This window comes from Aulonocara sp. 'chitande type north' Nkhata Bay, linkage group LG17, assembly GCF_057382095.1.
Source record: "Aulonocara sp. 'chitande type north' Nkhata Bay isolate Kocher_YH1m ecotype deep benthic linkage group LG17, A_spYH_male_GT1.1, whole genome shotgun sequence".
Taxonomy (NCBI): domain Eukaryota; kingdom Metazoa; phylum Chordata; class Actinopteri; order Cichliformes; family Cichlidae; genus Aulonocara; species Aulonocara sp. 'chitande type north' Nkhata Bay.
The window spans coordinates 8780564-8793849 of NC_141360.1; the positions used below are offsets into that span (position 1 = coordinate 8780564).

At 42.4% G+C, this 13286-nt stretch overlaps 1 protein-coding gene across 2 annotated transcripts in view; it reads right to left on the minus strand.

Moving 5' to 3' along the window:
- Positions 1 to 13035, minus strand: part of gpc1a (glypican 1a) — a 45190-nt gene extending 32155 nt beyond the window's left edge. The window contains exon 1 of one of the 2 annotated variants that reach the window (XM_086268693.1): positions 12263 to 13035. In XM_086268693.1, the coding sequence (XP_086124819.1) occupies positions 12263 to 12413 (151 nt within the window). In that variant the 5' untranslated portion in view covers positions 12414 to 13035. Of the gene's footprint in view, positions 1 to 11690; positions 12230 to 12262 lie in introns of those variants that run through there. The other variant, XM_086268694.1, reaches the window with a different exon arrangement.
- Between the last annotated feature and the right edge of the window lie 251 nt (positions 13036 to 13286).

The window sequence follows — 13286 nt, forward strand, 5'->3', positions numbered from 1 at the left end:
ATATGCAATGACTCAGTAAGTATGTGTGTGTTATTCCCTCAGTGGTCAGCGCTTCAGAAATCATGCTGTGAGCTAAGAACTGCTAACACACAGATTAACAGGCCAGGATTAGCAGGAGATTAGGCATCAGCCCCTAATCCAACAGCATGGCGTTGGCGGCGGCAGCGGTGATGATGGGAAGGTAGTGAAAGAGGTGGCAATATATTATTGTGCATGTTTGCATGCGCGCAAGTGTGGAAGCTGGTTAATAAGGGCACAATAGAGGCTGATTCCAGCGTCACTGTCATTTCTCAGCAGGGAACATCAAATCCCTGCGGTTGGGCCAACATTAGGTCGGTCGTTTCCAGGTCATGCCTCGAAATGAGGGAGAAGCTGACTGAGCGTGACGACCCCCCGATCGGTTTTGCACTTTCACATCACAGGAGTCAGATGTTCAAATAAAGCAATAAACCCCATCTGCACTCAGTGTCGTCAACAAGCTCCTGTTAAATATGCACCATTTCGAATAGTTCATCCGGTGAGCATGGGGTTGGGGGTTAGCGTGACGGGTAGCGTGTCAAATAAACTGCTCCCCTCAATATGGTCTCTGACTTATTAAGGGCTCCTTATCACACTGATGTTTGTTCAGTTTGTTTTCATTAGCTTCTTGCTATGAAAAGTCTGCCAGTCATCATGATTGATAGCTGCTCTGAATCACAGAGACACCTGTTCAGGACCACAAGAGTGCGATTGGACTGTTGTGTTCATTAACCGTGCAGGTTATAGTTGTCTGTTTCAACCTACAAAACTTATGACTCAGGATGTTGAGTGATTCATCTGCTGATCAGAAGGTCGGTGGTTTGATCCCTGGCTCCTCCAACCTGCAATGTCCAAGTATCCCTTGGACAAGATACTGAACCCTTAGTCACCCCTCATGGAAGCTGAGTGTGTGAATATTAGGTTAACAAAGTGCACTGAGTAGAAAAGCACTATGTAACAACCAGCCCATTTATCAAAATGTGTTGTTCCTTTTCTTAAATAAGACAACTTCTGAAAGAAAAATATCTCCAACATGCTTCCTACAGAGTCCAGAACAGGAGACGTCATGCAGTCAACATTTAAAAATCTCTTTGCACTTTCAGTCACTGATAGCGTTTAAGTGAAAAGTTGGAAAAATGCAAAGCATCTGTTTAAATTTCACTGGGAGCACATCTTCTGCTCAGTAGTTTACTCACAGAAATTCATCATTATGTCTCCCACAGTGCCCATGGGCAAGGCTCTAAAGTGTTGCGCCGGAGCTGCTACACAAAACGAGGTACATTTCAAAATGTTATACGGGCACCCCTGTGTATCGTCAGAATATATAACGTACGCATGTTATGAGCCGAGGAGCCGCTTTTATGCAGTCCGCCACCTCTATCAAATAAACGTCTCCGTCCTTCCCACCAGCAAGCATGTAATAAACAGAAATGCCTTCAAATAACAATAAAAAATAACAGAAAATAACCTCCGAGCTGATACTCGGGAGGTTAAAATGATAAAAAAGTATGAGGATGTTCGGAGCGTGGCGAGGCTCAGAGAAGCAGGGAGACAGCAGGCGTGCACAGGGTTGGGATTTTCACAGCAACAAGTCTAATTATAGGCCTATGTTTATGCCTCATGTAGAAACACCAGGAAGAAACCCACTAATATACACAGCGATGGATATTTTAGATTTCACATTCTTTATTAACCAACCGCACCATTTTATCTCTGGGGGCTGACAAGCTGTTTTCATTGTGTGAGTGTATGTGTGTGGTAACTTTCAACAAACCGCCAACTTGCTCTTTCCACGAACCGCTGGTTTCTGGCGTGAATGCCGTACCGTAACTCTCATTGATTTTGACCTTTGAAATGCACTCGTCTGCCTTAAAATCAATCATTGTTTTTTACTCCAGTAACGTTATCAAAAAATGATCACGTCCTTAGTTGCTGTTGGAAATGGGTACCAGTCTGTCAGTTTTGCCTTCTGGATCCGTGACGGATAAACCTCCCATGGATACCCTGTCGCACTCAGTCAGATCCGCCTCTGATAATACTCTGCACCAGTGATCCTATCAGCATGGCTGGTGTGCGTACGTGGCTGTGACCTCTCTGTTAGGACACCGTGTGGTCAACAAAGACATCCTCTATTCAAGCTACTAAACTGATAAAACCCCACAGGGAGTCGGTAAAGTCTTCCCCTGTGACAGATTTGTCACTTCAGTAACTGCATAGTCACAGGTTTAAAGAGACAAATGCTAATTATTTTGAGTAGCATGTTATGTACCATGTTGTCATTTTTAAGTATGATATAGCTGTTCTTTCTTGGCCTCTTTTCTTTGTTGTAGTTTTGTTAACTTTATTTTTTTGGACATGCTTTATCAAAGACACGGTAATCTGAGGTCACAGGTCTTGATCTTCATCAGGCTCAGACTCAGACTCCTGCACGCAGCCAACAGTGATGTCATTACTGCTGGCGAGCAGAGTAGGCGGTGTTGAAAGAGGAAGCTGACTGCAGAAACCTGTGTTTGATTGACAGCTTCCAAAAATCGCTTTTGTATTTTGTCAGCAGCAGCATCTATCACTTGGGAGAAGACTGCAGACTGTCATGTGGGCCTCTAACGCACATATAAAAGGTTATGGTGATGTGTTAATGTCCCGGTTTGTGTGTACAATGATGATCTATCATAGCTTCACACCTCATGCATACATTAACACATTTTACTGTTTTTAATACAGTAAATTAACTAGAATAAAATGACGAACTTCATGACGAACTGAGGATTTCAGTCATACTGCACTCCCTCCTGTGCCCACAGCCTGACAAGAGCTGATTTTGTGTCCTCATAGATTCTGTATTTTTGCAACAAGAATCAAATAATAGATGCAATTTTAAGAATTGTTATCCAGGTAAGAATATTTCTGGATGAAACATTTCAGATATATACTTTTGTTCAAAGGTTTATTTGAGATTAATTTGACCATTTCTCTTTTCGCATTCACTAATAGCTCAGTCACAGTTGTAGCTGGAGTTGTAGATATATGGCAACCTGCTAGCAACAGTTGCCTGGTGAATGTCTGGCAAATGCTTGCAGTTGCACAAGTGGCCTGGTGGGAGGCAACCTGTCTGTAAACATCGGCAGTCTGGTTTTGAAATGACTGCCGTGACTCTTCCAACAATTAATCCTCGTAAAACCTAATTAATAAGATGTTCCCAGTGGCAGCAGCTCTGCACCGGTGAGCCGGACTTTCAGCGTTTAGCGGAACAGAAAGCAGAGCGCTGTAATGCCTCAGCATACACTCCCTGATGTGTCTGTCTAAACGTAACCTGCTGAGGGGACTGTACTCGCGTCCTTCCCTGAAATCACAGTGTGTGATGCTTAATATGCAGAAGTGCGTGCCGAAATGCCGAGTGTGCACGCCAAGTCGGCAGATTGCTTCCACTCCTGCCGTCTTTATTCGCTGTCATGAGAAGTTTAAAAAATGGTTTGATCGAGTGTACTGTGGAGGCCTGGGAATGCACTGAAGTTATTTTATTTGTCTGTGTTGTTTTTATATTCTTTTTCTTTTTAGAAATAATCAGTTTCCTTCATTTAAATTCAGGCAGTGAACATAAAAAAACTACAGTTGGCTTTAATGAAAAAGAAAAATTGATAATAAAATTGTTTTCTGTGCTGAAGAAAAATTCAAATTCTTTTCAAATTGCTTGATTTGTCCGACTGACATTTTTAGAATTTAAAAGGAACTAATAGATGATCTTTGATTAGTTATCGCTCTCAACAACAAGATGAATAAGCATCAGTATAACATCCCCTTATGTACCGAAGATGCCTGTTATCCACACGAGCCAACTGCTGTAAATCACCATCCTGTCCACAGACATATATGTGTATATATGGAGCATATGCGTAAACAGCCTTGACTCATAAAGCAGCTGAGCAGACACCACATCCGACAAACAAGTCATCGTTTCATTTCGAAAACAGATGGATGCTCAACTCCTCAAGTGGAGGAGGGGAACATGAGAGCAGGGCTGGGAGGAGGAGGAGGAGGAGAATGTAAAAATAGCATCTGATAAGGAGGGGAGAAGTAACTGTTCAAGGGAGGGCAGAGAGAAGGAGGAGGAGAAGGAGAAGAGGTGTAAAGTGGAGCGTGGGGGAGAGAAACACAGAGGTTACCGAGAAGCAATCCTGATTTGTACCACCATTGATTTTAGGTGTAGAGAACAGTTTATGCTCTCACTCCTTCACAGTTTTTTTTAAAAAAAAAATCCTTTTACACACCACTCCTATAATATGTGATGATTGTAGTGGAATGCAGTGGATATTAGGGATAGGATGGGATGCAGACAGACGATCCACTGTGGCGACCCCTAAAGGGAGAAGCCGAAGGACAAAGAAGAGGGCTGAAATGAAGTGGAGCTTTATGACTGACTGCATTCAGCAGTTTACTAGAAAAAATTATCTTCTTGAGTCTTTACACATTATATACACGGCACCAGGCAAACATTTGGACACACTGCAATTTCACATCTTTTACAGAAAAGCTCTTAAAAATCTTTTTTATGTTACTGCATCAAGTCTGTGTCAGGTCTGGTTAACAAGTCTTGACTAAAGCTATTTCTACAACTCTAAAAATAGCTGTGTTTCTGTCTTTATTACATCAGAAAGCAGAACGGACCATCCATAAGCTTCTCCAAAACAAGAGAGCAGTAAATAACTTCACTTCTGAGAGTTGAGTCATAGTTTATAAGCTACTGTTTAATAACTGTCTGAAAGTGTCATTAATAAAGTGTGTATGGATGCGGTGCCATAGCTACAGAGAGGAGAGGGACTATCTAGTTCTAAGGAACAGCAAACATAATAGAAGAACTGAATTGACACAAACTGAAACTAATGGAATCACCTTGTGCATGTATCTGAACCAGCCAAGAGACATAATGTCTCCAGTGTGACCTGGTTGTACACCAGTGCCTCCTCCCAGTCGGACATGCCCAAAGCACTTCACCAAGGAAAGCAGTGTCATAAGCTCGCTGTACTCCCTCAAATACTCAAATACTTTGATCTCAGTCTTTTGGTCACCGGCCACTTGTGGCCACAGATGAGGGTGAGGACACGGAATGACTGGTAAATGGATAGCTTTGTTTTCAAGCTCAGCACTCTCTCTTTACCACAACAGGCCATTACAGCATCTACTTTACTGCAGATGCTGCACCAATCAATCTGTCAAATTCTCACTCCCTGGTTCCCTCACTTATGAACCAGTCCCAGGGGTACCTGAACTCTTCCACTTGAGGCAACAGCTCATCACCAACCCAGAGTGGACATTCCTCCATTTCAACTGAGAACCATGGCCTCAGCCTTGGTGCTAATTCTCATTCCAGCTCCTTCACACTTGGATGCAAACAGCCACAGCGTGAGCTGAAGGTTGCTGCTGGATGAAGCCAGCAGAACCAAAAAACTCCTGACGGCACCTTGAGAAGGGCGAGCCTCTCATCTCATCCACAGCACACTGCGTGTTTAACCCTAATAACATCCAAGCAAATATCAACACACAAGTGAACACGGCACTTGCTCAAGTTTTCAGTGACTTACTTCGTATTTTTTAAATATAAAACCAACAAACTATAGTAACCTTTTAAGTAATGATGTGCTTGGAGGCACCGCTCAGTTGCTACAGTAGTAATCAGGTTAGCATCAAACTAATGATAGCAGCAATGTACGTCAGCTGATGAACACTTCAACTTTTGCTCCTGGCACTGCCTCCTTATATTGAGAATATTACTCTTACTAAGGGAAAATCTGGGAGAGGGAGGGAGACGGGGGGGGGGGGGGGGGGGGGGGGGGGGGGGGGGGGTTTAACAAGCTAACGCTTTTCCTGTAGAGGTGCTTACTCATCCACCAAACAGTGTAGGCCTATTTTAAAAGCATTAAATATCAGGGCACCACAGAAGGATCAAATATGGAGCACAGGAGACTGCATCTGCATCAAACCAATTGTGACAACATTTCATTTTTTGTGAAGGGAGGATAACAGGAAGGGGAACCAAGTACGAGCCTCCCTCCTTTGCTCATCGTCCTCCTCGTCTGCTTTCACCCTCTTCTGTTGCTCCTCACCTCTCTCTCTCTCTCATGTCACTGCATCAGACATCATGAAAGATTCACAGCTCTGCTTTTAACAGCCAACCAAAGTCCTCTCTTTCCCTCACACACACACACACAAGTGCACAACCCCTGCACTCATACATCTAAAGCTGTCTACAAAAACGACAGACACCAGGAGAGAGGCTAAGGAGGCAGAGAGAAGTTAGAGAGAAGCACTCAGAGCTTTGGTGCAGGTTTGTGCGAGTGCATGTATGTGTGCGCTGCGTATTTGGTGTTCCACATGGTGAAGTATGCTGTGAACGCCTGAGTGAGCATGTGATGTGTGACAGATGACAGACAGTATCAATTTCCTTCCTCAAGCACATTCGTAAACGCTCGTACACACAGCGGTTTCACAGATGCTGCGAGCAGAAAAAATACATAAGATTCACACCTGCTTACATTTCCAATGCAGTTTTCTCTAACTTTGTGGCACCGCACTATTATCACAGTTAATGTAAACTATAAAATATATAGAAAAAGCATTTATAGGTAGGAAGAATGGGAAAGCCATAATATATCAATATATTTAACCAGCCATAATGGTTAGAATGGGGAAGAGTAGCAGTTTTGCATATTGTAGTACTTTATGCAAAACTGACGAAACACCTTAAGCCAAATCCTTTGTAATACTGTAATATTGTATAGTTTGCATACTTTAAGACTGCAGTGGCTGCACATGGTAGTAGTCTACACCTTCACCTAACAAGTGAAAGATCCCTGATTTTATTTATTATGCTGTGTTGCTGTACACAGTTTGTCTTTAAGTATTCTTTATATGATGGCAGGGATACAGCACCTGATCATTTTCCATCATCAACTAATCGATCAACAATGTTCTCTGTGAATAAATTAATCTGTAATCTAATCAAATGTCAGAGAAGATTAAAAACATCGATGTCATTTAGTACCTTGTGATTACACTTACTTATATAAATGACATTAGCAAATGATTAGCGGTGAGTTGCTGCATCACTCGCATAGACATGTTGACAATCAGGCAAGAAAACAAAAGCAAAAACTAAACTAGAACTTGAAATCTAAAAACTAACGGCTGTAAAATTGCTAGTATTGTACACACTGTAGGGTTGTCAAAAAAATCAATTCTCAGATAATAATCTATTTTTTTTTTCTAAAAATACAAAAAAATTACTGGGCAGTTATTATTTGCAACAGTCACGTGTTCGCCTCCTCCCCTCACCAACAGCTGCAGACATGAACGGTGACTGACGCTCAGTCATGTCAGCATGAGGTTAGCATGATGTTAGCATGATGTTACAACACTTTATGAGCACTACTAGAGGTCAATAAAGCTTCCTTTCCTAACCCCCCCCCCCCCCCCCCCCCCGAAGTATATACAGCTATCATGAATGTTAATCTGGCCTGTGTACATCTTAATGCCTTTGAGCTGTTAGCAATTAGCAATTAAAAATACTGTTGTTATTTTTTCTGTCGATTTTTTGCTTTTCTTTTGTTCTTTTTTATCTTTATCCTGTAGTCTTGAAACTGAAATTGAACATCGGCTATTTTCCTGGGAATTCCAGTATCGTGACAACACTGATGCACACTGATATTTTTCCTGGTGGAAAGACCAGTCAGCTAAATAATATAGACAAGCTTCAGTATGAGACTGCATAATTTCTCTAATTGGTTTCATGAATTAAGCTCATATTCTTTAGCGACGGTATCAATGCAACCAAGCAGAGAATTAGTGCCGCCAGCTCCAATGGAAAGGATGAGAAATAATTACATTTTAAACAAATAGTGACGAAAGCTGGATTTAAAATAAAGAAACTAAAGCCTGGCACTGCACTCATCTGACTTCTGAGGTGTCCAAAAAAAGTTGAGACGCCATGTAAAATGTCCAGTTTTACTTAAATAAAACAAAATAATTGAAAACATTTTGTTTTCATTTTCACACACAAAAAAGTTTTGAAATATGTTTGCTAGCTTCAGTCCTTGCACTACATTTTATTAGCATTTTGCACAGAGTACCAACACATAACTTTTCAGCTCCTCCCATATTGTCTTTCAAACATTCAAATAATGTAACAAATACTCAAAATGTAGGCCACAAACCCACGCACACCGACACAAACGCATCAAAACTCAATACCTGTGAATTGCGCAGGTTATATACGCTGTATCTGTTTCTGTGTGTCACTTGATCACATGGGTGTGTGCTGCTCTGCGCAGACAAAGCATTTGTGAATGAAACTTGGTGTCTTCCTTGAAGAAGGTGTTGGTTTTCACTGACTTTTAAACACACACACATAGACAGATACACACACAGGCTATAGGATGAGCTGGCCTTTAACTATTGACCAGGTGAAGGATACATTGTATAACAAGAAGAGAAAAAAACGCTTGCAGGCAAAAACACAGACAGGCAGACATCAGGAAAGACGACTTCCATTCATATGGTGTAAAACCTAAAGGACAATGGATGTCAGCAGAGTCTAAGAGTCATTTTGGGTTTTCTTTTTTTAAATTCAGGGTAAAAATGTAAAGCATCTGTTCCTCGTGTTACACAGATTTTACTCTGGAACTATGATTTTCTCACATGTTTAATCCTGGAAAAAACATGATTATTTTCTGAATGTTTTCTAGATTTTAAATACAAACCTAGAGATCTAGAAAAAGCTACAAGCCACTACAATTTTTCATTCATTTCACTCATTGTTTTCACTTTGCATGGCTGCCCTGTGAAAGAGACTGGTTCTCAATGGGACTTCCTGGTTACATCAAGGTTGAACAAATAAATTGCACAATTTAAATCCTTCCATTCAGGGCTGACATTTTGGCTTTTTTCTTTGCATTCATTGTGAAAATTGGACTTCTTTCCATTTACGTTTGTGCTGGTTTGGAGAAATAGATGAAGCAGCTAAATACGCGTCATTCAATCGCAGGTTGGTGTTACTCACCTGTGAAAATCCATGTGAACGAGATTATGGGGAGAAAAAGCAAACAAAACTTTCATCTACACATCGATCCATCCATCTGTCTATTGTTGCGATTACCTTGATTGTGGCGAGTGATTTGTAGGGTTTTTCGCTCTAATATTAATAGAGTCTTTACCTTATGCCTTGAGGTGACTGTTTTTGTACATATTTAAACAACATATTTTCACAGGAAGAGAACTAACCTGAGTGACATTAGCCATCGACCACAACCAGCTGAGGGGGAGGGGAAAGCGAAGAAAAAAGGAGAGCATAGACAGACAAGGATGAACTATGCTTATGGAGTGATACAAGGGGAGCACAGAAGACATAGTTTATGCTCCCAGCAATCTGAGCCTATAGCAGCATAATTAAGGGGTGTTTCAGGGTCACCTCATCAAGCCCTACTTACAAATTTGCCACTAAATGTATGCAACATTGCAAAAGAGTCCAATGTACTAAACACTGAATTCAAAAATGTTCATTATCTTAGCGTAACTAACAAGAAACTTTTCTAATTAGACCGTAACAGAAAGTGAAGTTGATAGGAACATCATTTGCTCTCACTTTTGACCTGACGATGGCACTAAATCCTAAGTCTGGGGCTTCCCAGCGTTATTAAAACCCATCCTGTAGGGAACATGAATGTTGGCTAAAACATGCTGATATTCTCTGAATTCAGGTATGCTTCTGGTTCAGTTGGGTAGGTGCTGCTGTTAGTACTCGTTTCTGGGCACAAAACTCCATTTTATTTGCTGAATCTATGTACTAATATACTGATTTGTCACCCAGGGAAGTCTTCTAGCTGAATTACACTTCCCAAACATTGTTATGCTCTGCAGATAACGCTAACTGTGAACTGCTTATGATTAGCAACAGCTGGGTCTTGTCCCATATCATTAGGAAAGTGTTTGTTCATCCAGATGCGAGTCTGCTGCATGCGCAGGAAGGCCACAGGGCTTAGATATTTAGCTTGTTTACTGCCCTGAGAGATAATAAATACATTAGGAAGGCAAGTAAGGCTCAGTGTGCTAAATGACCAAATATTGCTTATGACGATCACGTTGTCGGTTTTCCTGGAGGACTTTTTTTTGTATAACTTCATTATGACCTGTATGGCGAGGGTTTGTCTGCATTACTGTAATGCATGCTTGAAAACCAATCCAGAGTGCAAACAATGAAACAAAGAGACAATATATTGTATCAAACATTTAACATTCCTAGTGTGCAGAAGAGGTATGGAAGTAAACAAAATGAATTTGTTGTGTTGTATCTACTGTGTTTTTCCAATAGACTGTATTAATGTTTTGTTCTCAGGTTGGACATCCTCCAGTGCGGAGGGCCAGATAATCTAAATTGACCCACCTAAGGTCCCTGAAATGAGAAGGACTGAAAAGCCCCTGTTGTGGGGAAATCTTCCCACATCTCTGTGCCCAACTGGTCGTCAGTTTTAATGAGTTCTGGGGAGGCAGAACTCTTGCGCAAATAACTAGAGCAGCTCAAGGTCCAAGAGACTGAAGCATTGTGTTCTTCATCTGTCAATAAAAGATGAGCTTTTAATGGAAGAGGAGGGAAAATGTCGTGTCGAGTCTCTTTCACAGTCTTCCACTAAACACAGACAGACCTTGAGTGACTCACTCACTGTCTCTGGTTGTGGGTTTTTCTCCCCCTTCTTTCCTTTTCTCTCTATTTTCACATTCTTTGCCTCACTGTTATCTATTTTCTGGTTTCTGTCTGATTCACACACACACACACACACACACACACACACACACACACACACATCCAATATTAATAACTCAGCCGCCCATAAGTGTGCATTTCCACTGACACAACACAAAATGACCTTCAGATCGCAGACGCTGAGCACACAAACACACCTTGCTCTCCCCTCGCTTTCATCTCCTCTGCACGCTCGCTGCTGTCTGTCCATCTTTAGGTGAAATAAGGGAGGAGACAGAGGCCGACAGATGATTGCCTTAAAGGGGACACGAGCTCAATTTCACTTTCCCCAAGGCCAAGACACTTTTAATCTGCATTTATGGTTTGCAGCAGCCAAAGAGACAAGATAGAGAGACTTTGATGTGTGCTGTCTGACTGACAGACGAGAGATCAGGCTAACTGATTACTTTCACTGCCTGGGTAATTCACTGATTGACTAAATGCATGATTGCCTGACTAGTTGGATGACTGACTGACACGATGAGAGTACAGGAATGAAACAAAAGAAGTAAAATGAGTGTAAACCACGTCTTCTTTTATTCAGCTCATCGGCAGCTTATGTTGTGCGATCGCTGAGCTGTAGCTAGAGCTGTGATTGGATATTGCCCCAGGCGAGCCTAAATTATTAGTTTATGCAAATTCCAGCATCTACTGGGTCTCACACACACACACACACACACACACGCGCGCGCACACACACTACACCTGCAGTCCATCCACAGCAAGGTGGACAATGAAAAATGCCCCGGGACACAAGTCTGCATCCGCCCCCTCTAGGTTATATTAACAGTTCTTCACACCTGGAGCACAAACACCAGCAAACACAAATATATAAAAACAATGAATAGATTGGAATGGCTCCACAAGACACATGGCTCACACCCACCTGCATTTCTGCCCTCAGCAGACAATGAGCATACCCTGAAGGACTGTAGACTGGGAAACACTGAGATGCTGAATGAGGGGGGTGTATAAGAGTGCACAGAGAGGCTGAACAGACGCACAATGAGGCACACGAACTGGGATGCAGCATAATAATAAACCCTCAGCAAAGCTGCCCTTTGGGAACATTTCTTTTTTTAAAAAGAAAAAGAAACCTTAAGCTGATTTATTAACATAGATGGAATTCCCATTCACGCAAACCACAATAAAGCACTCAATGTTTATGAATAAAAATGATCTAGCACAGACTATGTATAATGCAACAGAATGGCATCCTGAACAGCCGCTCAAGAATCCCACAAAATAAGGCAAGGCACGAGGGGGGTCATTTAAGAATTATGTCACAACATGCTGTAATAGTTGGAGCGATCTGAAATTTAAAAAAAAAAATTATGATACAAAAACTTGACTTTATCGTTCCTGTGGAGGGCGTTAAGTGTTGTCCTCTTTGTTACCACCAAAACAATTAATGAATTTAAAAAACAACTACAAAAAACAAACAAAAAAAAAACTCACCGGAGATCTCAGTCTGAGGAACCCTTTCCGAAGTGAACCCTTTCCCGGTGTAGAACTGCCGCAGGTCGGAGCAGCTTCTATCCGCCCCGGCCACCGGGCCCGGTGCGGCACACAGACTCACCAGCACACAGACAAGCACCGGCAGACGCATCTTTGGAGGTGTAGTCCTTTTTCCTCACACGCAGAAAATCCCCGACAGTTTTTGGATTAGACTCTTATCCACAGTGTTTAGTTGCCTTTTCTCTTTTTTAATATTATGTTGGTTATTATTCTTCAGAGTTTGGGGGGAGGCGGGGGGGTCTGCGAACAAACAAAAGCAACGTGTCCCGTTCAAACTCCACTCCTCTTAACTAAAACACACACATACACACTCACTCACTCTCACACACACAGCCACGGGAGAGGAGGAGGCGCCCGTGGCAGCCAGTCCGGGATGTTTGTGCGAGAGACGAGGGGCTGCGACGCGTGGGACTGTAGGTGTCAGATACACCGTGCTGCTCCTCCTCCACCTCCTCCCTCTGCTCGGTGCTGCTGGTTGTGAGCTGCAGAGATGCTAGAGACAAAAGAGAGAGAGATAGAGGAGGGGGGTGCGACAGAGTGAGCGAGCAAGGAGGGCAGGTGTCAAAGCCCGTGAAGCTCCGCGGTCTGACTGTGCAGCTTCATGATTATGGAAAAAGTGCAACAAAGATCAAAATCAAAAATCAAAAATGTTGCTCTGAATGCGGCTTTAGACAAGAGGAGACATGCCCGGTCCCTTTTCCAAGCTTTGGGACAATGAAATGTGTGTTGGTGGGACGGGAGTGTGCAGCAGTCCGTGCTGATGCTCTCTCTTTCTCTCTCTCTCGTTCCCTCTCTTTGTGTTGGGTTTTGTGCTGCACTAGCCGTGTGCAAAACAGTGCCACCTGCAGGTCTTTACAAAAAAAATATAGCACAGAAAACGTCTTCCAACAGCACACACTCGCTGGCCACTTTATTAGTTACCCGTGTTCAACTGATCCCTCGTGTGAATATCTGATCAGTGCGT